The sequence below is a fragment of the Lolium rigidum genome, chromosome 3 (assembly GCF_022539505.1).
Source record: "Lolium rigidum isolate FL_2022 chromosome 3, APGP_CSIRO_Lrig_0.1, whole genome shotgun sequence".
Classification (NCBI taxonomy): domain Eukaryota; kingdom Viridiplantae; phylum Streptophyta; class Magnoliopsida; order Poales; family Poaceae; genus Lolium; species Lolium rigidum.
Window position 1 is genome coordinate 297,661,691 of NC_061510.1, and position 26,338 is coordinate 297,688,028.

General features: G+C 50.0%; 1 protein-coding gene across 4 annotated transcripts in view; it reads right to left on the reverse strand.

Annotated features, from left to right (window-relative positions):
- Positions 1–373: 373 nt before the first annotated feature.
- The window catches only part of LOC124703597 (calcium-dependent protein kinase 24-like), a 36,840-nt gene continuing 10,875 nt past the window's right edge, over positions 374–26,338 (reverse strand). The window contains exons 10-19 of one of the 4 annotated variants that reach the window (XM_047235817.1): positions 23,459–25,489; positions 23,101–23,156; positions 15,369–15,523; positions 15,004–15,256; positions 14,585–14,807; positions 14,364–14,496; positions 8,103–8,330; positions 7,956–8,027; positions 919–1,018; positions 374–828 (exon numbers count right to left, since the gene is read on the reverse strand). In XM_047235817.1, coding sequence (XP_047091773.1) covers positions 524–828; positions 919–1,018; positions 7,956–8,027; positions 8,103–8,330; positions 14,364–14,496; positions 14,585–14,807; positions 15,004–15,256; positions 15,369–15,523; positions 23,101–23,156; positions 23,459–25,489 — 3,556 coding nt within the window. In that variant the 3' untranslated portion in view covers positions 374–523. Of the gene's footprint in view, positions 829–918; positions 1,019–1,585; positions 1,711–7,955; positions 8,028–8,102; positions 8,331–14,363; positions 14,497–14,584; positions 14,808–15,003; positions 15,257–15,368; positions 15,524–23,100; positions 23,157–23,458; positions 25,490–26,338 lie in introns of those variants that run through there. The other 3 variants (XM_047235818.1, XM_047235819.1, XM_047235820.1) reach the window with 3 other exon arrangements.

Sequence of the window (26,338 nt, forward strand, 5' to 3'; positions counted from 1 at the left end):
AAGGAGTATGCCCGGTATGCCATGGCATACCCTGGGCCAAGCCAACCAGCCGTAGGTAGACACTGAGAACACCCCAAAGTCGAAGATCACATATATGGATGCGCACAAAAGCACCATAGTTAAAGTGCACAGGTGTGTTAAAGTGCAGAAATCCCCTTATAGAATGGGACATACGAAAAAAGAGACTATACAACTCTAGCAGATATAACCTTTGTGTGAGACGCAGGAGCTCGGGCTCTGTTTGGAGTTTCCGGGCAGACGTGTTTCCAGAAAGATTCAGGTAGAGAAGGGTAAGTTAGCAAAGTTAGACAAAATTGAAATGGGCAAAGAAACATGTATTGATGTACCAGATCGGCTAATGCTTTCAAGTTGATGCGATGTTTTCCACCAGTGGACTGGAGACTTTATTATTGATCACATATCAATCGGTTCAACACGGATTGAAATAGGAGCCGGTTGACATGAAGCTTTTGAAAACGCAGTGTGAGTTCTTTTACAGAGTCTGCTACAGTTGCTCTTGCATTTATTTAGAGAAACCCTCTGAATGCTGTATCATCACTGCGCTCTCATCCACGGTGTTAAATGACTTGAAGTTGGTACCACTCCCGGTGAAATAAGACGGCTCACTCCAGTCGCCAAACTTGGGTATCATTTCGATCTCATCTCCCATGGCCAGATTTTCTGCAACCTCAACGTGATCCAACGTCACAATTACGGCATGGCCAGCCTTTCTGCGCAGGAGGCTCACCAGGGCAACCACATCGACATCCTCACCGACCACCTCTAACCGGTTCTTACTCTTGGAGGTAACAGTCACCGTTTTGACCCCTTGCAGCCACATATACACCAGTTTTGATCAGGAACGCATAGGAGGAAGAACATTGTACAGAACAGTTCCGTGTCTATTTGTATATGTACCTTTTGTACGTGCCACCAACCTTATCGCTAAGTCCCGAGCTTTGTCGGATTGCATCCGCACACTTATAACTATCCTTTGCTCCAAATGCTTGTTCAAAATCTGGGGAACAAACGGACAAGCAAGAAAAAAGAAAGGTGATAAAGGAGATGCAGTACGAATATAAATTTAAAACAAGTACAGCTCGGTCGATTTACCAACTCACAGTTATAGTATCCAGAAATTTTGTTACCAGTGGTTTCAGGCGGGCAATTAGAGCCTTGTGGTTATGATCACATTCATCGAAAGGTTTTGGAAAGTGGCAACACCCCGCTAGTAAGTCCTAGGGTTAATGCATGGAATCAAACCAATGATATGTTCCTGTTGTAGGTATACTTTTATTTACTACTTGGGCTACAACTGTTTGCTAACACTACCAGATACCCTAAAAGTCCATGCTCTAGAACCACTTTAACACTATTTTAAAGGATCCTGAGGCTGCAACTTTTTTGGATCCCAACAGCTGAAACCACTACAATTAAGGCGAAATTGATCTTTTAAAGTTTCTTACAGAAAATACTAAATGACTGTGTTCAACGAATTGATGCTTTTTATGACAGAATGGCCAACGTGTTAAGAGTGATTTGCAAGCACATATTGGTTGTTTAATGAGGTGGAAGTGGATCCCACCTGTTAGTCTCCCATCTCTCAGCCCGTTGAGAGCCATGCACCGCATGAACTAGCCAAAACAACAAAAGCCCTCCACTTGGACCCTCACTTCGAATGACGCTTTTATGATCCATTTGCAGTCGTCACTGAAAACATTTCATTTCATCAATGGGTATCTTGCAAGAATAAACATATGTTCCCTTTGCTTCTACACATTCAGAAGCGCCCCCATTGCCGGTGCCTCAACAAGGCCTCGACAGTTAAAAATCAAGAGTTTCATTTGCTCCCGGCGCTCCTCCTGGAAGGAGGCCGGTGCCTCAACAAGGCCTCGACAGTTAAAAATCAAGAGTTTCATTTGCTCCCGGCGCTCCTCCTGGAAGGAGGCCGCGGATCCGGCATTGTGGATATCATTGCTTGAGTCATCTTCTCCTATCCGCATCTTCTTAATCAGGTTTTCCTGTGGTGTGTCAATAGTTGTATTTCCTACATTTTTAACTCCCTAGAACTGAGACCCACGATAGCTGCAACATTTGAGTCCCGTGCTCCCTTAGCTCCTAGAGCTGCAGCATCCTCTGTTACACCTGTTCCATGCGTGGAATCAAGAGCAAGCCTCTTCCTAATAAACAGGTTAGAGAATACCCTTCAAAGTCCATATCACTAGGTTGGTTTATATTCACCGCATTGCCAACCACTTCATTAGCAAAGTTATTAAAGCCTCTGCCCATACCACGCCCCCATGGACCTTGCTCTCTGCCTCTTCCACCTTGGCCTCGAGCAAGGCCTCTTCCATGACCTCTGTCCCGGCCGCCATCTGCCAGAATAAAATCACCCCACTCTAGCTTAGTCAGATCATGCTCACCAGTTTCACATTCCTCATACAAGAGCCCGATCATCCCGCAGTTACCACAGATATCTGGCATTTTCTCATAATTAACCTGATAATATTCCTTCTTTTTGTCCTTGGTGATCGACACTAATCTTCTGATTTTCTTGTGGACTATTCCTTCTTTTTGTCCTTGGCGACACTAATCTGCTGAGTTTGTTGTTGGTAGAGTCAGCTAGTCTACCTGGTCTAGGGCGTAGATTGTAGGGGTGGAAGTGTGCTGGACGAGGGAGAGGAAGGCGGCGCCGGCGGCTGGCCGCCGTCGCGAGGTTGGAGGAAGGCGGCGCAAGGGAAGAAGCGGCGGCTAGGGCAGGGAAGACCGACTCCTCAAGGAGTCGGCAGTAACGATCTATAAGATCAGTTTATTGCCTGATTTCTCACGTACGTTTTACAGCAGTATAAATAATCTAATGAAAAGGATAAATGGGCTAAGCCCCTAATTTAGGCCCACTAATGACCTTCCTCCTGCTATAGGCCAAACCGGTCATAACAGTTGTTCGGCCGTGGTCAGCCGACGGAAAGGCCGCGTCGCGGCTGGATCGGAGTGCCCCGCATGAGTCACGGCCGTGAGCGCCTGGCTTGGTGGTGTCGGTGGAGGGCAGGCGGCTGGCCGAACGTCGCTGGCCGGGAAGGCCTGCTGCATGGCCCGCGCGCGCTGCTCGAAGACGCGAGCGTAGTACATGGCCGGCTCGCGGGTCTCGGGGATTCCGCATCTCCACGTCGACGCGAATGTGGTCCGGCAGTCCGCCAATGAAGAGCTCGGCGCGCTGCTGCCCCGTCACCCCGGGCGCATGGCATGCGAGGGCTCGGAAGCGGTCGGCGAAGTCTCGTACCGTGGTGGTGAAGGCCAAACGCCCGAGTTCCGCCAAGCGACTTCCGCGAATCGGGGGGCCGAAGCGTAGAAGGCAGAGCTCGCGGAAGCGGTCCCATGGGGGCATGCCGCCCTCGTCCTGCTCGAGGGAGTAATATTGGGCGGTGCCGCGGAGGTGGTACGAGGCGAGCCAAGTCCGGTCTGAGGCGAGGGTGCGCTGCCCTCGGAAGAACTGCTCGCATTGGTTGAGCCAGTTGAGGGGGTCCTCGACGCCGTCGTACGTGGCGAAGTCGAGCTTGGCGTAGCGTGGGGGAGTTGGGCCGGCGGCGCCCTGGCCGGGGTACTCCGCGCGGCCAGCGGAAGGCTCCGCAAAGCGCGAGTATGCCGGCTCCGGAAAGGAGGGCCTCGGAGGGTCCCGACGGTCGTGTAGACAGGAGGAGGCGCCGATGTGCACGAGTAGACGGGCGGGGGATCCGTCGCGGTCACCCATGCCGGGAGCCGCGAGGGCGACGACGGAAGCCGCACTCGGCCGGATGGGGACGCCCGGGGCAGCGAGGCGGGCCCGGCGCTGGGGGCCGGCTGCCACGACGACCACAGCGGTGGGGGCGGCGAGGCCGGGGGCGGGGTGGGCACGCCCTGGACGGGCAGAAACGCCGGCGCGGCCGAGTAGGCGCTGAGGGTCGGCGGCAGCGGCGGCGTGGTCATCCCCTGAGTGCCGATCAGGTACAGGCGGATGCCTTGGACCGCGGTGGCGAGGTCGCGGATGGCCGTCGAGAGCTCCTGCTGCGAGAGGAGGGGAGCGGCGTCTGCGGCCTCCGCCATGGACGTCGCGTCGCCCGTGGAGGGCGGCGGCGAGCGCGGCGGCAAGTGCGCGGCGGCGGTGGAGGCCGACGGCGTCTCGGAGGTGGCGGCGATGGTGGCGGCGGGTTGGCCCGAAGACATGATCGTAACCGAGGAAGCTGATACCAAATTGGTAGAGTCAGCTAGTCTACCTGGTCTAGGGGGTAGATTGTAGGGGTGGAAGTGTGCTGGACGAGGGAGAGGAAGGCGGCACCGGCGGCTGGCCGCCGTCGCGAGGTTGGAGAAAGGCGGCGCAAGGGGAAGAAGCGGCGGCTAGGGCAGGGAAGACCGACTCCTCAAGGAGTCGGCAGTAACGATCTATAAGATCAGTTTATTGATTTCTCACGTACGTTTTACAGCAGTATAAATAAGCTAATGAAAAGGATAAATGGGCTAAGCCCCTAATTTAGGCCCACTAATGGGCTTCCTCCTGCTATAGGCCAGGCCAAACCGGTCATAACAGTTGTGGACATCTAATTTCACTTTTATACGAACAAAGCTTCCCACAAAACCAGCCAAAAGTTTCACCTGAACCTCCGTATACTTTCACCAACCTCTCGGCAAAAACCTTTAATTACCTGCTCCTTTAGGTAATTGTATGGAAATTGATGAATTTGATCCCACACAGTTACTCTATCCAGCTTCACCGATCCAGGGTTTGTAAACCCACTGTACTCCTGCATGATCAGAGTTTGATCATGAAAAAGCCATGGACCTTTCTTTATTGCTTTATTCCTATATGTTACGCAGTTAAATTGCACTATGAATAAAAAAGAAATTGAGGCAAAAACTGTAGGGGAGGCCCGACAGTAAATTTTATTAAAAGAGATAAAATGTATAGGAAGGAAGAAGGAATGTACAAAAGAAGGGTCTAGCCCAGGGCATAGCCCAAACAAACTACAGAGGATCTAGCCAGGCCAAGAGGGGAGATTTCAGGCCATCCTTCATTCTGTAAGAAAGAAGAGGTCCCTTTTAAAAGAAAAAGACCAAGCACTAATGGAAGGTGTTACATTATCAAAAATGAGAGGGTTCCTATGCTTCCAAATCTGCCAACAAGCAGTGGCAAACGCTTCGAAGAAGAAAGGTCTTCCAAAGTTGCATCTTGAAGTGGTGATCAACTGAGGGAGATCCAGGCTGTCATTAATTGTCATATTGATTGCTTGCCAACATTGTCTACAGAAAGTGTAGCTCCAGAAAAGATGATCCTTGGTTTCTACAGAACCGGCATCACATAGGCTGCAGAGGCCATTATCGTTGAGAGTTAAGTTTTTTCCTTAGTAACATATCGTGCGTATTGAGGCGGTCATTAGCGAGAAGCCAGAAAAAAGATTTGATCTTAGGTGTGCATTTCAATCTCCAGATACAAGGAGAGAAAATGGGAGCCTGAATATGTTCAAAATTCAACTTGTAGATTTTTGCTGGCAGAGAAACGGGCGCCCCAACTGCAGGACCAAACGTCTTTCTCTTCGGCATTGATATTGGCTCTAGTTTGGCTCACAAGGAGATTGAAGTCCTGAAATTCCTCGAAAGGAAGATGAAAAGCATCAATGGGGTCATCCAGGTTGAGGATATTCTTGACCAAGGCTAACTTGTCAATAGCGAAAGAGTGAAGCCTGGGGAACTTTGTCATGAGTAAATACGAAGTCCATTTGTCACTCCAAATAATGGCAGTGTCACCAGAAGCAATCGAGCAGGAGGCAATTCTTTTGAATTTTATATTAGTGGCTTGTGGAGTAGAATTGTTGTAACTACTCCAAATTAGATGGACCCAAGGGATTTTTCTCTTTATTAAAAAAATTATGCAAGAACTTGATGAGAAGAGCCTCATTGTGGGAAACTATATTAGTGATGCTCATGTCCCCTTTGGACTTTGGCCTGCAAACTAAATCGCCAAGGATTTTGGTCTGTCCGAATTTTCCAATTTACCCCACAGGCCAATTCTTCTACCTTTATCCACGATTTCAATGGCTCCATCCGCAAGTTTCATAGGGCAAAGGTAGAAAGTTGGAAGAGAGATGAGGATGGCCTTTGTCACCATGATTCTTCCATCAAGGGAAAGGAAGGAGTCAGTGACAGCGAGACAGTGGTTGATTCTGGAGTATAGTGGAGCGAGATCGCCAATGCCAGTTCTGCTAAGACCAAGTGGAAGGCCAAGATAAGTAAAGGGGAAGGATTCTAGTTTGCATCCAAAAAAGCCCCGCCAGGAGAGCTGCTTTTTCATTAGAGAGATTAACGGGGAGTATGCAGGGCATGGCAAAGTTTACCCTAAGACCCATGGATTGGGCAAAGGTTTCTAGGATGCCCTTAAGGCAGAGAAGTTGCCGAGGGCAGGCTTGCATAATTAAGAGTGTGTCGTCCGCATATATTGGATTATCAGGAATCTCCATTGACCCGTGGGATGGGGTGCTTGAGGAGATTGATTTCGCATGCCTTATTGATGACAGATTGAAGAAGGTCAGCACTATGAATAATTGTTATCCACTCTTCTCCATACAAGGTCCCTTGCAAGGTTCCAGGCCAATCTCATGTCGGCAAACAGAACGCTCTGGCTGAATCCCAATTTGGGCGTGTGAACCCTAGCAATGGCCAACCACTTTGTCTTAATCTTAGGTTCCTCGGCTTCCTCTTTCCATATGAAATCTTCAATCTCATCTTCATGCAGGTGTAGCCTCCCCAACGTTGAAGTCTATAAGCCATGTCCATCATTTCGCGCTTTTGGTTGCGTTGGCTAGTGCATTAAGTTTGACATGGTATCAGATCCAAGGTCTCGAGATCGAGTCCTGTGTGGCGCAATTTATCCTATAGATTGTTGGTGCCCCTCCGAGCTTGACACGCAACAGATCATTCACATCCTCATTCATGGTCGCCCTCGTCCCACTCGATTCTCCTCCATCCGCCATCTCCTCAAATCGCACCCTCCGTCACGAGCGTCACCAACCAGAAACGAGGGAACTCAGCTTCGATGAAATCCAGCACCACACGTGATCTCACAGGGTAAACTCTCGGCCACACCGTAGCGCCGCTAGAGGACCGAAAAAACCTAGTTAATTCGCTAGGGAAAAAACTCTTCGTATAATATTGGCTGGGTTTATTTGGTCCTCCGATCTTACACAATTCCATGTAGAACTAATCCCACCCCGTAGCCCCTACTATACACATGGGCCACCTAATAGGCTGATGTGTTAAAGATCACATATTGTTTTTTTTGGAGTACGAGGTAGGCTCACAATCTATGTACGCCACACCACATACATGTATTTTAACACACTAATTATGCCCAGGGCCTTATGGAGCATGGGCTTACGCTTGTGAGCAGTGACCAAGGGGCTTACTAACTAGCATCAAGGATAGTCGCCAGCCTCCTCACATCCCTTTAATTAAGTTTGGTGCTAGCTCCTACATGGTATCCCTCGTTAATTTTTAGAAGAAAAATTATCTTAAACTTCCATATTCAAAACAAACATTCGTGTACTATTTTTAGATGACGTGCAACAAACAAAACAAGAAGAGGAGGAGGCTTTGACCTTGAGTACGTGCATTTATTAGATGCATTGTCCAGAACTCAGATGTGCCTATTTTCTGAGAAACAACTTAATTTGTAGCCACTTTCCACTTGCACACTTAAGCATATAGGAAAGCCATCATCCAAAATTCATATGCATTCTTTTGTAATGAGATCTTTGTATGCATTTAAAATATTGATACACATTTTTTGCAAACCAGATTTTGTTAAAAACATACTCCATACAATTCAGCTCTAATGTCATTATTTTCAAAAACTAACTAATATAAACATTTAAGGAATAAGCATTACTTGGAAATCCTTAAGGTTTTATGGCTTGTTTGAGGGAACTCACCTTATGGTGCACTGGTGGTGCCAGTAATGCTTTTGCAAATGGCTTGAATATTTCTTTACAATGAACAGTCATCTGCATGTAAGACATCAACTTAGAGAGAGGGCTTATTTGTAGCAAAAAAAAAAATGAATCCACATGTGACCATACCTGCTCTAGATATGAATTGCCAACATCACTTCTTACTGACAGTTCTACAATTTCATTTTTAGCAAGCCTATGGATGATATCCTGTGTAATGCATCTGTTCTCCGGGTCATGGTTCATGCAGCTTATCCCTATGTCAAGGCATACTTTAACTTGCTGGTAACATGTCTCTGTTGATATGTGTCGTTCTGATGCATCTGACTCTAACCTACTCCTCCAACTTTCAAGTACCTATCAATTTGCAACAGAGCTTCAATTATAGATCAGTGGTATATTGAAATTAACTATGCAGACCAGAGCTATTCAGATATCAATACAAAAAACGTGAAATAAAAAAACTGCATACAGTTTGTCCAAAAAAAGGGGGAAAGTTCTGATTTTATCTTCATTGCAGTACAGTTTGTGAACTTTGATACACAACCGCATAACTACAGTGCTGAGGATTAGCCAAACGACATGGCTAAGGGATTGATATGAGAGAATAACAAAGAGAGATCAGATTGTTATATCTTGCTTGTCTCAACATAGATACATGACATCCATATATAACGGATGCTCATGCCCTTGACGTCTCCTAATATGATTAGACTTAGACCCAAAGTCCAAACTGATGAAAAATTGACGTTAGGGGGAGTGTTGTAGTATAATGACTGACCCTCTCTCTGAGTTCGGATTTTGGGTTACGTTGGCTGCTACATTAGTCAGAGCATGAAGTCTTGGTCAAGTCTATTCTTTCCAAATTTATTAAAAATTGTTGTTGCCCCCCCCCCCCCCCTACCCACGTGTAGGCCTCTTGGCGTCCCGGTGTCGCATGTGAGAGGGGGTGTTATAGTGTATGTAGATTGGCTTCCTTTCTATAAGTTCAGACTTTTGGTTGCATTGGCTAGTGCGCACTCACTCTTCCAAGCAAAGCACACCTCCATGAGCCCCGTAAGTGGGCAAGGCGAGAAACATGTCGTATGCTAAGCATAGGGAATCAAGCAGAATGTGATCCGTCATGGACTCAATTTTCGTTTCTTGTTTCCTCTAAGTAGAAGATCCACACGTCGGTGAAATTGACAGGCCAGCGGACGATGCCACGACACGCGCTATCATTGAGGCCATGCACATTCCATATACAAACACAAAGATTGGGCGCCATTGGGAACAAAAGGACTGCACGCAGGCACCCCGCTGTCAAGCCTAAACGAGGCGGTTAGCAGGGGAGAAACGAAGGGCGAGCCTTGCCCGGCGGATCCTTCTTGTGGCTGATTGCAAGAGCTTTGACGATGTCGAACTTCATAAGAAAAGAAAAAATTTGCTCGTATGCCTTCATCATTTGCACTTCCTTACCAGTCGGTCTTTTGTGATAGTTAGTTGATAGGAATATCTGACATCATCATGGCGCGGTCCAGAGGAGGCCGGTTCATGACCCATATCTACAACCAGTTCAAAAGATGTGTGCCAATGAGCCACTCAGATCCTAAGGAAGGCTCATCTCCAGGTTCAAAGGTCGGAGTGCAATCGGGCTGCATAGGGGCAAAAATAGCTACTCAATCCACGGGAAGTCAAAGCTATTGACTTCGGGCTGCGAATCTAGAATCTTAACACGCTTCAACTCAGGCAGCAAGTCCGGAACCACCCTGACATCATCTGCAAAGACCGAGAGCTAAATCGGTGGCTCCACGGCCTAACTGAAACTTCAATACCCCTCCCTAGTCCCCTACTCCGTCCTGCACAGCTGACTGCTACTCCGTGTTTGAAGACAATGCTCCATCTCAGGCCCTCCATAGATCTATCATTGTTCTTCGTTTCACTGAGAAAAACAACCTCTAGGTTGTAGGATCTTGCAAAATCTCTAAGCTCTCCGACTATCGAGTCCAACCCCAACCCTTGACAGTTCCAACCGCCCATATTCATTGTGCTCGGCGCCCTTGCCTCACAGTGGTCGCCGCTTGGTCATTTGGTTCTTGGATGCGGTCAAAAACATAAGCACTTGGTTCTTCGATGCCGTCTAATAAAGAAGCAGTCTTCTGCCTTTTCCCATCGGCACCCATCTTGCCTCCTCCTTGTCCATTCCCAGAGCCTCTAAACCCTCCACGCTTGGTTGGGCTGAGCCTGTCGGCCTCTCCTCTTACCGGTCCTAGGGATTTGAGAGCCGTTCTGCTCAACATCTGCCTGGGATTGTTCGGAGCTCTAGTCCTTTGTACATAAGTACAAGGTTTCTGTTTATACCTCTGATCCAGCTTCGCTGTTTTGTCCGAAAGCACCCTGTGGTGCCTATCTGGACTAGAAGCCTCTTGATCGCCCACATTCCGGTTCCTGCCAGTGCTAGAGACCTCCGAGTTTATATGCTCCTTGAACAGACTACGGCACGGTGCCAAGTCTCTGATGAAAATCTTGCCTCTCATCGACGAACCAGATTCAGTAGATTTGCTGCCAAAGATACTTGTGGAGATAGAGGGGCGTAGTGGAGGCACCCTCATGTGCTCAGGCCTCAGGAGAGCCCCTGTGATGCTCACAGCCACTCTCCCGGTCTCCCCATTGTTTCACTTCAGCTTCACTGTCTCCCTCGCATTTTTCAACACCATGATCCAGTTTGCAACTGTCAAAACAAAAATGTGGCACCTTCTCATACTTCAGATCGAACCAGCGTCCCTCTGTAGCATCAGCCAAGGGTCTGATCAGAATCCCCCTCGGATGTGAGTCAGATGCGGGAATTTCTACTCGGATCCTCAGATACTCCCCCATGCCATCTTGATCAACATCCACCTTAATCACATTCAAACCCAGCCACTTACCAATACGGTGCCCATACGCCTCGTTCATCATATGAAGAGTTGGCTTGAGCACACAAACCCAGATCGCCATCATATCGAACTTCATGTCAGCTGGGCTCAACTTGCCATCATACTCCTGCAACAGTACTGCAGGAAAATCAAATCGCCACGGGCCATTAAACATGGCATGCTTCCAGTCCCCTTCTGTGCTGAACTTCACGATGAATCTGTTGTCACCCAGATCCCGGAACCTAGCAGATCCATGCAGTCCCCAAGCACGGTGCATAGCACGATCCAGCGCAGGGATGTTGAGCCTTCTTGACGCGTAGACCATGCCAACTACAACCCATCTAGGGTTTTGTGGGAGAATAGGGTCGCTATCCTCCACCACAAGCCCCGCAGCTTCCTTCTCCGTCAGGACCAGGCCTCCCAGCCTAGCCGAGAGCCTCGCCACCACCTCGTCCGCTCCCGATCGCCTGGGAGTTCTGAACTTCTGCTTGAGGAGCTCCGGCCTTTTGCCACATTCACCGGAGGCCATCTTGCACTACCACCTCCCTGCACTGCCGCACAGCACCAGAGCGAGGTGAGCCGAGAGACCAGCGGAAAACAAGGCCACACCGCCGTGAAGCCGCCGCCGTCCAGGTTGAACCCACCCACGCCCGAGAAACCCTAGAAGAGATGCGATCGCCCTAGCATAACTCTCACGAGACGTAGTGGGACCCTCACTGCAGGTAGTTGACGATGCTACAATAGTATAAATCTTCTGCTGCAAACGTTCTGCGGTTTTACTACTTCAGTACAAAAAAAATTCTACAAGGTCTCCACTCTCCAGTGAGTTCTCCGGCGAGGTCAGTTTAGCTACAATACCACAAAAATATTCCTATGAGGTCTCCGGCGAGGTCTGTGTCCGACAGGTCTTTTTCTTTTGTTTGTTAGTACAACCGGTTTTTGGTTCGATGATGTAGCAAAACTGAACATAGAAACCGATCTAACGGTCTGGAACGGTTTGATCTAACGACTGGGACCAGGAGCAGGGAAGTTTTGATCCCGGGGCATTCACAGCACTACCCATGCAAAATTATGCATAAAATCTATTTGACATTAATTTTCCTAGTTGTATGTGCTATGATAAGGTAGTATCAACCTAAGATACCACCATGATCTATCTGATCATTAATTATAATGGCTTATCAGTTTTTTGCATGCATGAAATACATGATACTACCTACCACTATGGCTAGTCTTAAGAGCATCTCCACTGCCCCCCAGAGCCCCCATGGCGCCTTTTTTCACGCCGGCGGAAGTACTTTCTCCCACTTGCCCCCCTAGGAGCCCAATTTTCGCTGGATTGGGCCTGTTATTCGCCCGGCGATCCCAGGCCGAACCCAACGCGCTGGGGTGCTCCCGGGGACACCGGTGAAAGGGGAAAAGGAGCGTGGGCTAGCACCATCGCCGGAGAGCCGGTTTCCTCCATATTTATTTGGTGTCCCTGCATTTCTTCCCGGCCAGCTCCCGCCATTTCTCGCCTGCCCTCCCGCGAACACTGCCCAGATACACCCCCGATGCCACTCAAAAAATTCACCGGCCCAAGGTCTGCCGCCGCCGACGACACGGAGAAGCTGCCGAAGCAGCGGAAGCCCAAGGCGCGGAAGGAGAAGCCTGAGCGGCCGAATAGAAGCGCCAGGACGCGGTCACGTCTGGCCGGAGGTCAAGGGCCCTGAAGGTCACTAGGAACCTGGCGCAGGATGAGGAGGCGGCGAAGGCTCGGGGTCAAGCAGCGGCAGCGTGGGCGGCCATAGAGCGGCCTCAGCATCTGCCGCACGTCGTCGTCGGGTGGGCTAGCCAAACCGCCAGCGCGTCTCCGTGGAGCTACTCACCATCGTCTCCGGCATTCTTCCAAGAAAACTACGGCCAGTCCATGCCAAGGTCGAGGTACTCCACCTCGCCTGAGTGCCACTACGGCCACCGTGATCGCGTAGCCTATCTTTAATTCGGTGTTCCTGTAATTTAATCGCCAAACTGCCGCTGTGATCGGGCAATGTTTGCCGAACTCGTGATGTTTTTTGGCTAGCCGGAAACAGAACTTTCAAAAATATGTGGCCGGTTTGTGATGTGCAGGGGCCGGCTGGGAATTTCGTCCACCCAAGCCGAAATTAGCGCGCACTTGGGGGGGGGGGGGGCTCTAAGGCGGGGTTTGCGCAGCACTGGCCTCTATGCCGTCTCTGGCGGGACAAGCGAGCTGACGAGATGCTACTAATTGTTTTCCATGGAATAATCTAACTGCGTGGTGAATGAAGAACCTGAACATTGGCTGAGCGCCACGTGAGGATGGGGGCAATCACATCAAAGTGGCGAGAAGCGTGGGCCAACACGTCAGAGGCGACAAAGACGTCATTAGCTTGGCTGCCAGACTGCTCATGCGAGCCCTCATAATCCTATGCCTTCCTAAAAGGACCCACATTTTTTCCGCTGCGAGCCTTTGCCAAGCACGTGACCATCTCCTTCATTACGGTCACTTGGTTTTCTTGACCAAGGAATGAGATCCGGGTATATAGTCATGATCTAGTGGCAGGCCGGGATGAGCCTGACTGACCTCCTTATGAGTCATGAGCTTGACAATTCTTTCTCCGGCAGAAAAATGGCAAAAATATTGTTAAATATGTGGACTGTCAAAAACTTTGGGTTCTATTGGTTGGTACGTGAAACTTAAGGCTGGTCATAGTGGGGAGTAACTTAGACTAGTAACATATGCCATGTTACTAGTTTAGGTTACTACCTTCATAGTAGGTAGTAACTTATATGTGGTGTCAATGCAGTGTATCATTTATTATGTTGTAGACTCATCTTGCTTTGAGGTGTGTGAATATTATGGTAACATAGCTAGTTACCACTTTACTCTCTTTCTTCATTTATTATGTCTGTCACCAAAATGTCTTGAGATGTGTGATATTACTAGCTATGTTATTCCCACTATGAGTAGTCTAATATGGTATCCGAGAGTGGTTGGTGCATGAAACTTAATAACTGAGTCTAGATATCTTTTCCGCCTTGTAATCCAAATTATCTTAGGTCATAAGTTAGTATCCTTTACGATTGTGTCATACTATCCATGTTGGTGTTCTTCGTGTGGCGCAATGTAAGTTTGTCATGTATATTTCCAAGTATTTTTTGGCTTGCATTGGCTTGGCTAGGGGCAGATCTCTTTTGGGGAGAGACCCTCTTGCTTCCTATTTATGAATCTAGGAGAGAGGCAAAAGAGAAGTCCAGAGGGACCTCGACTCTTTCATGGAAAGGAGGGAGATCAAATGTAAGATGGAGTCACCAAGCTGCCGTAATTGAACCGGTACTGTTTTGATGCACTGAAGTAACGTCCACAACAGTATTACTTATATTTTCTTTTTATTACCATTAACTCTACAAATTTAAGCATACCAAATATTCTCTCAAAAACGATAATATAAAAGTTTCAAAAATTACCATAAATGGTTAACAAAATTAGACTTACACTTGGTATACTTGAATAGTTCAATTCATATTGTCCAAACACTATCTGCATAATTATAACCCCCAAACTGAATATGTCAGACTTAAGTGTGATTGGTCCACCGCCGAAGTATTCTGGTGTTGCCATGTATGCCCTGCACAGACGTTGATATCAGACAAAAAGGAAATCTAACCATATTAGTGTTTGAAAAACAAGGGAGTTCTCAACTAGACTTGGCTTACAGCGATCCACCAATGTTTCTAGGAACAATTGGACATATCTCTTCATTCCAGAGTCTTGAATAACCATAATCCACTATTTTCGGCACCATTTTGTCATCAAATAGTATATTGTCTGGTTTGAGATCTAGGTGAGTAATGCAATTATCATGAAGATAATGCAAGCCTTGACAAATTCCATTAATTACTTGATAACGCATGGGCCAATCAAACCTTAAAGATTCATCTGCAGGAGTAAACATAGAGAACAGAAACATTCAATTTCAAATCGTTATAAATTAATTATATAGTGAACAATACTTAAATTTCTATCATGTGTCTAGTTTATTGCAGTAGTCTTATGAGGCATGCTGCACAAGTGGCAGTATTTAAAAAGAAATAAAAAGTGTAAGGAATCAACTGGATCCCATCATCATACATACCATCAAGATGCATCCGAAGGTTCCCATTGCATAGATACTCGAAGCAGAGAAACCTGTCATGCATCCCTATACAGATGCTTTTGCCCCCTTCCTTTGTCACATTCTCTTGTATGTTAGCATTGTAACCTAGAAAACGAACTATGTTCCTGTGCTTAACACTCATCAGGCAGTCAACACCATCCAGAAATACTTCGTCATCAATTGCAATTGCAAGCCTCTTCACAACAACAATCCTCCCATTTGGAAGATTTCCCTGGTTAACTTCCCATGTTAGGATGAGCAACAGACATTTAATCTTTACTTCATTTTAAGATTCACATCATTTCAAAAATCCGTAAAATGGCACAATTAAGAAGTATGCATACCTTGTAAACCACTCCAAACCTATTTCTACCGATCTCATGATCATTAGAGAAATTAGTCGTGATGTCTTCCAATAGTGATAACTCAAGACTTTCAGGCTTGGCACTTTCATCAAATAGCATCTTCTCCAGCACATGATGTTTAATACTAAGTTCAACTGGTTCAAATAAGAACATGTAGTTGTTAGTTTGTAAAATAGTATGTTTTAAAATAATCTTGATTACAAACTTTGAAACTGTAATTTGATCTGCAAAGGTGTGCACGTCTGTAGCGCGCCCTTAGGCCTAGCCGTAGCTCTAGGATCTCAAGAGAATTAGTTGAGCACGATGTATTTTTCCTCCCTCTCATGTACTCTCTCTATATATAGACCCTTTGAGGATGAATACTAATACTACCTAAATTCCTGTGCGTTGCCACGAATCTTATAAAGCAAAACCCCACTAACTGCAATTATGATACTCTATCTCTTCATGCCCAATCGGTGTTGACTTGATGCACTAGCCAAGTTTTCCAAAAGTCCAAACTGACAGGAAGGGTTAGGCTATACTTTTTTAACACCCCCCCCCCCCCCCTCCCCCTCACGTGTAGGCTGGACAAATGGGAAGACACTAGACGTGGCTAATCAGGGGCTGCAACTATATGGAGTAGATTAAATAGTGCATTAGCCGGGGCTTGAACTTAAGACCTCTTGGCTGTGATACCATATTGAACTGATGCTGGTAGGAGCTCGGGTCCTGCCGTGTCTAGGGCGTAGATTGTAGGGGAAGGAGGGAGGCTTGCGCGGCCGAGGAAGAGGGCGCCGGCGACAGGGCGCCGTGGCGGCGGGCAGGGAGGCGGCGGCGACTAGGGCTAGGAGAGACCGACTCCTTTGGGAGTCGGCAATAATGATATGATTATTGCTTAATTGTTCACATCTGATTACAACTAGTATTTATGAGCTGAAAAGAGATAAAAATAAATGGGCTAAGCCCCTAATTGGGCCCACGGTTGGGCCCCATCCTAGTATATGACAGGCGGTCATAACATCTCTCCCCGCCTGCGCAAACAGCTCGTCCTCGAGCTGGTAGTCTGGGTAGTGGAGGCAGAAGTCATCGCGCTGCTCCCAAGTGGCCTCCTCCGCGCCGTGACGTAGCTAAGACGCCCATCAGCAGTAGGAGGAAGCGACGGTGTCGCAGCAGGCGGCTCTCCTCGGTAAGGCTTCAACAGCCCCACATGCAAGACATCGTGGATGCGAAGGTGGTACGCGAGCGTCCCCACGCGCTCCAAGATGATGAAGGGTCCAGCGTAGCGGGGGCCCAGCTTGCGCTTCGAACGCGGGTCCAGGGACTGAGTGGAGCAATGCAGGAGGCGCAGCCACACCCAATCGCCGACCGCGTATTCCACCTCACGATGATGTCCGTCGTAGTAGTGCTTGGCCAACTGCTGGGCCTGCACGAGGCGTTGCCGCACCTCGGCCAACACCTCATCGCGGGTGCGGAGGAGCTCCCCCGCCACCTCCGTCCGAGCCGTCGCCGAGTCCACCGATAGTATGGGCGGTGCCGGACGACCGTAGACTACCTCGAATGGCGTGGCACGCAGGGCGGAGTGATAGGTGTTGTAGCAGTACTCTACCCATGCAAGCCAATCCACCCATGGGCGCAGACGGTCCTCGGTGACCAACGCAAGTACATGGCAATCACCTTGTTGACCACCTCCGACTGGCCGTCCGTCTGAGGGTGGAAGGCGGTGCTAAACCAGTGTTTCACCCCCGCCATCCGGAAGAGGTCGCGCCACACATGCCCCGTGAACACCGGGTCGCGATCACTGACGATCGAAGACGGAAACCCGTGGAGGCGGACGATGCCGTCGAAGAAGGCACGAGCCACGGACGCAGCAGTGTATGGGTGGCCGAGCGCGATGAAGTGTGCATACTTGGAGAAGCGGTCGACCACCGTGAGGATAACCGACTTGCCGCCCACCTTGGGGAGGCCCTCGATGAAGTCCATGGAGATATCGGCCTAGACCTGGGAAGGCACCTCCAGCGGCTGCAACATCCCTGTCGGCCGCAGGGTCTCGGTCTTGTTGTGCTAGCACGTCGCACAAGAGCGCACCCAGTCCCGGACCAAGGCCCGATCACCGGGTATATAGAAGTTGGCGCGGAGACGGTGGAGGGTCTTCTGGATGCCCTCGTGACCTACAGAATGGGCCATCAACAGCACCTGATGGCGGAGGTCGTCGTGGTCGGGCACGAAAATGCGACGCCCATGCAAGAGCAAACCGTCCGTCAAGCGCCATGGCACGGCCAACTCGCCCATCTCCAGTTGCTGATGCAGGAGTTGGGCGTCGGGTGCCGCCTCGATGGCCCGGCGAATGGCGTCGAAGAAGGCGAAGGAGGGCCCCGAGCGGAGGCACATCACCGCCCCCTCGGAGGCACCGTCCGCCTCATAAGGGTCTGTGTCGCGGCGGGATAGGGCGTCCGCCACGGTGTTGAGGCGCCCGGGACGATACTCGACAGTGAAATCGAAGCCAAAGAGCTTGCTGGTCCACTGATGCTGCGGCACCGTTGACAGCCGCTGGTCCAATAAGAACTTGAGGCTGTAATGATCCGTGCGAATTCGGAACGACCGCCCCCAAAGATATGAGCGCCAGTGGCGCACGGCCTCCACCAAGCCGATGAGCTCCTGCTCATAAGCGGCGAGGGGTCGGCTGAAGTAGGCGAGAGGCCCGTCACCCTTGTGCAGCACGGCGCCGAACCCCACCCTGGAGGCGTCGCAGTCCAGTATGAAGGGCCGGGTGAAGTCCGGCATCTGGAGAACGGGGCCCGTCGTGAGGGCCCCCTTCAGGGCCTCGAATGCCGCGGTGGCCTCGTCATCCCAGGCGAAGGCGTCGTGACGCAGCATGCGCGTGAGTGGGGCCGCGATGAGGCCGTAGTCCCGGATAAATTTCCGGTAGTATCCGGCGAGGCCCAGAAAACCGCAAAGGGCGTGCGGCGAGTGCGGTGCTGGCCATGCCGCGACGGCGGCCACCTTGTCCGCATCCATGGCCACCCCCCCGGCGGAGATGACGTGGCCGAGGTAGGCGACCGATGACGTTCCGAACGAGCACTTCAAGCGCTTAAGGTGAAGATGATGCGCTCGAAGCTCGTTGAAGACAATGGCGATGTGCTGCAGGTGCTCCGCCCACGAGGTGTTGTAGATGAGGATGTCATGAAAAAAAACAAGCACAAAACAGCGCAAGTAGGGGCGAAGGACGTCGTTCATGAGGGTCTGGAACGTCGCTGGGGCGTTGGTGAGGCCAAAAGGCACCACCAAGAACTCGAAGTGGCCGTGATGAGTACGGAACGCCATCTTGGCGATATCCTCCGGGTGCATGCGCACCTGATGGTAGCCCGACCGCAAGTCGAGCTTGGTGAAGAAGCGCGCCCCATGGAGCTCGTCGAAGAGCTCGTCAACCACCAGAATAGGGAACTTGTCCTTAAGTGTCAGCGCGCTGAGGGCGCGGTAGTCGATGCAGAAACGCCACGTGCCGTCCAACTTGCGAACGAGGAGTACCGGCGCCGAGAATGACGACGTGGAGATCTGGATGATACCCGCGGCGAGCATGAGCGCGCACTGCCGCCCTAGTTCATCCTTCTGCAGCTGTGGGTAGCGGTAGGGCCGCACGGCCACCGGTGCCGTGTCCGGTAAGAGGTGGATATGGTGATCGTACACCCGGCCACGGTAGACCCTGCGGCTCATTGAAGAGGTCGCCGTGCTGCTGCAGGGGTGTGTCAGGAGGGGGTGCTCGGCCTTTGCGTCGGTCGTGGCGAGCTGGAGCTGCGGTGCCCCCAATGCCCTCCCACCGGACGCGGCGGCCCTGGCGCCAGAAGGTTATCGTGAGGGTGTCGAAGTCCCACAAGATGGGGCCGAGGCTCCGCAAGAAGTTGACGCCGAGGATGAAGTCGAAACAGCCCAAGTCGACGCCGACGCATGTGATGGTGAAGTGCTCGTCACCGATGGTGAGGCACGTGCTGCGCCAGGCCATGGCACCGAAGGCGGTCACTGTTAGCCACCGTGACGCGGAGATGATCGCCGCCCGACGGCTGGAGGGCTAATCGGCGCATGGTGGTGGCCGGCAGGAAGTTATGCGTGGAACCCGTGTCCAAGAGGGCCACCAGGTGCTCTCCTCGGATCGTCACTGGCAGGAGCATGGTGCGCTCGTGGCGGATACCGGCCAGCGCGTGGCGAGACCATGAAGGCCGTGGCCGGCGCGGTCGTGGTGACGGGCTCGGTCGGCGCTAGCATCTCGGCGAGTGTGTCCGCCTCAAAGTCATCGCAGGCCGAGGAGGCGGCGCTCGAGCTGCTCGGCCGGGGTAAGCCGCCGGAACGTACGTGTCACGGCCAGGGCGTTGGCCGCTGGCGTGGCCGGGTTCGGCCGGTCCGGCCGTGCGGCAGGCGGTGGTGGCCGGGCGGCCTCCGCGGCCCGGTGGTCCGTGCTGCATCGCCTGTGCGCGACGCTCGTATGCGTGGGCATAGTGCATCGCCGTCTGGAGGTCTTGGGGGGCCTGAAGTTCCACGTCCACACGGATGTGGTCCGGAAGTCCACTAATGAAGAGCTCGTCGCGCTACTGACCTGTCACGCCCAAGGCAAGGCAAGCGAGGGCCTGGAAGCGCTCGGTGAAGTCCTGCAGCGTGGTAGTGAAGGGCAGGCGCCCAAGCTCAGCCAGTCGGCTCCCGCGAATCGGCGGCCCGAAGCGGAGGAGATAGAGCTCCCGAAAGCGGTCCCACGGAGGCATGCCGCCCTCGTCCTGCTCGAGGGAGTAGTACCATGTTTGTGCGGCGCCCCGGAGGTGATAGGAGGCAAACCAGGTGCGATCAGACGCAAGGGTGCGCTGTCCGCGGAAGAACTGATCGCACTGGTTGAGCCAGTTGAGGGGGTCCTCCGAGCCGTCGAAGGTGGCGAAGTCGAGCTTGGCGAAACGGGGCGGTGTCGGGGTAGCGCCGCCATGGCCGTATGGCACGGCGCGACCGGCGTACGGCCCCGCGAGACCCACGGCGGTGGCGTCCGAAAGGGTGGGCATCGGTGGAGGCTGTCGCTAGACCGGTGGGGGCGACGACGACGACTCGGTGATCCAAGCCGGTAGCGGTGATGGCAATGGGGGAAAGCGGACCTGCTGAATAGGGATGCCGCTCGTGGCGGTGGAGGCTGGCCCTATGGTGAGGGGCGGCGGCCATGACGGCTAGGGCAGGGCTGGTGGCGGGGGCGGCAGCAGCTGCCCGCTGGGGAGTGTCGGTATCTAGGGCACGGGCGCCGGGACGACGGCTGCGGTGGCGCCGGTGGCCCCTGGGAACCGATCAGGTATAGCCGGATCCCCTGGACGGCGGTGACGAGGTCGTTGATGGCCTCGCTCATCTGCTCGGGGGTGTAGACGACGGGAGTCGGCAGCGGGGCGGAAGGCGACGCGCTGGCGGCGGCAGTGGTGGCGCGTCCGTAGTAGCGGGCAGCGGGCCAACCGGCGTGGTGGACGCTGGCGGTGGCGACGACATGATCGAACGAGAGCTATCTGATACCAAGTTGGTAGGAGCTCGGGTCCTGCCGTGTCTAGGGCGTAGATTGTAGGGGAAGGAGGGAGGCTTGCGCGGCCGAGGAAGAGGGCGCCGGCGACAAGGCGCCGTGGCGGCGGGCAGGGAGGCGGCGGCGGCTAGGGCTAGGGGAGACTGACTCCTTTGGGAGTCGGCAATAATGATATGATTATTGCTTAATTGTTCACATCTGATTACAACTAGTATTTATGATCTGAAAAGAGATAAAAATGAATGGGCTAAGCCCCTAATTGGGCCCACGGTTGGGCCCCCTCCTAGTATATGATAGGCCGGTCATAACAGATGCACTAGCCAAGTTTTCCAAAAGTCCGAACTGATGGAAAGGGCATATTTTAACATTGGGCACTATACATTCTTTGACCACATCACCAGCGACTTCGACAACCACGATGGCAACACCAAGTGGCGCCTCATCAACCTCACCGTCAAGTTGTGGATGTACTCCACGTCCTCCTCCGAGCTGCTCACCATGATCATGGATCCGATGGCTGATGTGCTCGTCAACCAAGGCTCTCTTCACCAACAATATCCAGGCATGGGAGCTCCACCTCATGACTGAGATCCACGCACAGTGGCAAGGTCATCTCAGCTGCCCACTTACTGCACCAAGCTCAAGCACATCACCAATGCCATGGTAACATAGACAAGTTGTTGTACGACGACGATCTCCATCTTCTGGGCGGCATCAGCAAGAAGCATTAAAGGACAAGGAAGATCACTGAGAACAAGGTGCCACCACTGTCATTCCAGCAGGCCCAGTTTTCTAGGTGTATGATTAGGGCTCACGTTTTGTGGGTTGGGCTTGTGTGATGATGAGTGTCCATGGGTGTGTCTACCTTGTAATTCCATTAAAAAAAATCCATCCCATTAACTTCCTGTCCAGATAGATACCAGTAGTTTGTGACTTTATGAAGCTATCCAAATCCGCATGGGGTTTGCCCTTATCTATAGTTCTAGCATTAACCAGTATGGAACTAGGTGTAGCTATATCACAAACTCATGTTTCTACGATCTCAATTTGCATTTACTTGAATAATGCTCTAAATATCCATTAAAATGAGTAATTTCATAACTGAATAAAAACGAGGAGCCGAAGATTCTAGGGGGCTGCTTTTGCAGCACCGAACATGGTTCCGGTCAACATATTGTGTTTGGAGAGGTAACGATTGATTGCTCGAGGAAGGTGACCACCGGTCGATCAACATTGGTGGGGTCTGCTTTGATTAGCTGTTGTCATGCAAGAAGTTGTGAGTGGTTCGAATGGTTCCCGACATGAACCCTAAGGCGTAAGCCCGCTGTTTTGATAGGATAGGATGGTGCTGGAACTGGATTCTTGCAGCGTCAGTAGGCTCAAAGGGAATGGAAAACTGGACTTGTGATTCTCGTAGCTCGTCGTTACGCTTGGAAGAGGAAATAACCACATTGATTAAGAAAGTCAAATGTTGAAAGAGTGGATCTAATACTAATAATACACTTCTCTTGATGCCGCAACAGGCCCCTACAGGTTGGTTTTGGTGGGCTAAACAATGAACATTATATCCGTAAGGACAAGGACATTCTTGAAGAATCAAAGCTTCTAAACCATTCAACTCACCGCGCATGTTGCTTGCTCCATCGTAACCTTGGCAGTACGAAAGAAAGGTAGTCCATGATGGGTTTGAATACCTATTCTTTTGAGAAAGACAGAGTTAAGGTGATCCTTGGTCCGTTTAAAATCGGAGACACATCCAAATCGGTTCTTGCGGAGACTATAACGTCGAGAATGTTATAGCGCAGCGAAAGAAGGACATTCTGATCGACCCGCTTGGCTCTCGTTCTGGTTTGGCGGAAAGGTGAAAAGCACTTCAAGTTTATTCTCGGACTTTGCTCAAGAAGAGCACAAAGCTAAAGCAATTGAAGCAGGTTATACTGAGATGGCAGTTTTTCAACTACGAAATAAATGACGTTTTTGACTCCTTCTGCACCTGCGAGAGCATCAAGTCCTATTTCTATGGTTAGAGATTAGCCTCAAAAAGGAAGATCTCAATGGTCGGGAAACTTCTACTTTCGACCTCTCGTTCTACTGATGGATCGGGTAGTCCGGAGATGCTAGCTGCTACGAATTGTTTTTTGGAAAGATCCAATTCTAGCATATGAGAATTCTGAGACTGGAGCAGGAAAGAAGCAGAATTACCTGACTTCAGGCTACATGAAGCGACAGTTATTGGCAGGTCGGAAATTTGAGATATCCTGATGATAACAAAATTATTTTCTGTTAGAGCACTATGAGACAATAAGACAGACTTGACATATAATATGTCAGCTTTGGTCTTGCACAACTTTATTGTGTGATGTTTTGTTTTACAGTGTGAGAAAATGTCCAAGAAAGATCTGCTACGGCACTTGGGTCTTTTGGGTACTAATCTTTTTATCTAAGAGATAATGGTAATGTTGGAGGAGAACCCCCGCAGAAAAAAAAATATGTTGGAGAAGATAGGAATGAAAAGGGAGAATTTGCAAAGAGTTGCTGCTAGAGTAAGGAAGATTCATACTTGTTATCAGCATGTTTGTTCATATCTCCGGCTTTCTCTAGAACCCCATAATTTTCACCTGGTGAGTATTTTTCTTGCCTCAGATGCTGTTTCTCTGAAGGAAGATATTCTTCCTCAACTAGCTGCACCCATTGTATGCTAAATCTAGGGCACATCGGATGCTTGCCAATGGCGTCCTTGAATTCTGCCTCCACAGCTCTCCTGACGGATTCTGTGCTTGCCCCAATTTGTGAAATAATGTCCTGGAGGTTTACAAGGTGCTCAATTCCAGCAAGCATATCTCCGTACTTGTCCCTGATTGTCGTATTGAAAGCTAGCTTGAGCCTTCGAAGATTAGGCATTGCTCCTGCCATGAAACCCAGGCAAAGTACACCACACCTAAACTTGAAATACTTGAGAACCGGGAATGCCCCATCATTAAAGACAATCCTTTGCTCGGGAGCTGTCTGGATACACAATGAGAAAACTGTGAGGAACTGCAGTCCTGTGAGGCTATCAATATCATCCCTCAGCAGTTCTCTGACAGCAACTTCCAAAATGCGGAGTTTGTGGAGTTGTCTGGTCCACTTGGGAAGTCTGGAAAAAATGCAAATGGGTGGCAACTCAAGTTTCTCGAGATAGACCGAAGCAGAAGACATGCCACCAGTGTCATCAAAGAGAACAACCGTGCCTGCAGTACTAGCAGTCAGAGTGAGAGATTTGAGGTTGCTAAGTTTTTGGAGTGTAGCGGCCAGAACCATAAGATTTCTCTTCAAATGTTCACCAGACGCTAGTGAGGAATAGGTGAGATGAAGATCCCGCAGGTTCGTAAGCTCGGCAAGGCCCCATATATTGTCTTCAAAGTTATTGCCAAGGTCAAAATACTTTAATGTGCGTAGGGATTTCATAGAGCCAATCCCATCAGGTAGATTTGTCCCACCTTGAACACGGAGATGCAACAAGCTAGAAAGTCGAACAATGTCCGGTGGAAGATCCCACACTTCTGCGTTTATTTCCAGTGTTTGCAAGTTTTTCATATCTTCAATCTGATCGGGTAGCTTTACAACGACATTACATGTGACCTGCAAATATCTCAACCGAAACAGTTCACAAATTCCTGAAAGGTTCACACTCATTCTTCCAGTGTCACCCCAAAAATGAAGGATTAGAACTTGAAGAAGCTTAAACACCATGAATGAAGGCATGCAGTTAAACAGGCCAGAAAAGAAGAGCGATCGAACTTGTGGTAATCTGGTAGGTGTACTTGCATATGTTGCACTGCCGAAGTGGAGCGACAAACGACGAACTTTGTCAGTAACTGGTACTGTTGTTTGAGAATAATCCACTACAGTGACAAAGTTCTGTTCAATAGACTTGTATGTAATGCAATCAAGTACCATGTCGTGTACTGTATATGACAACAACTCATAATTATAGTTGATATCCATAGCTTGGATCAGGCCCTTACTGACAAGCTCATCAAAATAGCTCCCGGCAACTTCTTCCATGTCTTCCCCTTCTTTTACACATATAAAACCCTCAGCTACCCATTGCTTCACCAAATCACCTTTCAACAATAGGAAGCCCTCTGGATATGTACTAAGATAAAGCAGGCATGTCTTTAGATGATGTGGGAGACTATTAAAGCTAATGTTCAATATCTGTCCCATAAACCCTTCCATGGTATGATTTGCTCCAAAAGAAATACGGCCCAATTGCTCTAGTTTCTCAGGTTGGCATGCTAAAATACTTGCTACAATGATGATTGCTAGTGGCAAGCCACCACAGTTTCTCATAATCTGAGGTAAAACATTATCGAACTGTTGATTTTCTGAGACAAGCATTCTTTGGAGTAATAATTTCTCTGAGTCATCATCACTAAGAGATTCCATCTTTAATATATGCTCAGGGCAAAAACCACAGCACGCCGAAGCTACTTCCACAATTTCTGTTGTAATTATTATTCTGCTGCAATAGTTACCCTCTGGAAAAGCACGACTAAAAACATCCCATACTGATGTAGTCCATAACTCATCAATTATAACAAAGTACCTGACAAATATTTTAAACAAACATGCTTATTACCCAAACACGAAATAACAATATCAAATGGAAAAAATGATACTAATAAGTTCCTCTTTAACTAAAATACAGTGGGGCCCTAATTAAAAATATATTATATGACGATAACTTTTTCTACAGCATCAGTTTCTCTGGGATACAAGGATTCAGAAAATTCGGGCATACAGAGCAGACCATGATTGGCAAGAAAGGTCACTTTTGTGATTTTCATGTGATGCCTAAACACAAACGGATCGAAAAAGCCCGAACCGTTTTCTGAGGGTTTAGGGGCTCCTGGCGACGTGGGTGGCGATCAGGAGGCGATCTGATCGGGCTCGACGCTTGGGGAACGGCGGCGCGGGACTTCGGACCTTCGTTCGCAGGATCTGGTCGTTCTTGACGATAGGGATCAGCGGCGTTGGGCTTCAAGCCACCTCTCGCAGGTTCTGGTCGAGCTCGACGAGCGGGACAGAGAAGGGCTTCGGACCACCTCTCGCAAGATCTGCCATGGCGGATTCGGTGCCGGAGACTGGTGCAAGCACGGGAGCAGAGGGAGGAGGGGAGAAGGTGATCCTAGGGGTCACGTCCAAACTTTCCAAGCTGGGCCTCACGGCCAAGGAGAAGAAGATCTTGGTCATGGAAGATGATCAGGATGAGGGAGAGACTCCGGTCAAGTTTGCAGTGATGGGCAAGGTTCTCGCTGCCAAGAAGTTTCATATCCAGACTATTGAGAGTGCTCTTCGCCCGCAATGGGGAAACCCTAGAGGTCTGAAATTCATGGCTAAAGGGGATAATATTTTCTTAGCAAGTATGGATTTTGAGAAGGATCGGAAACGCATC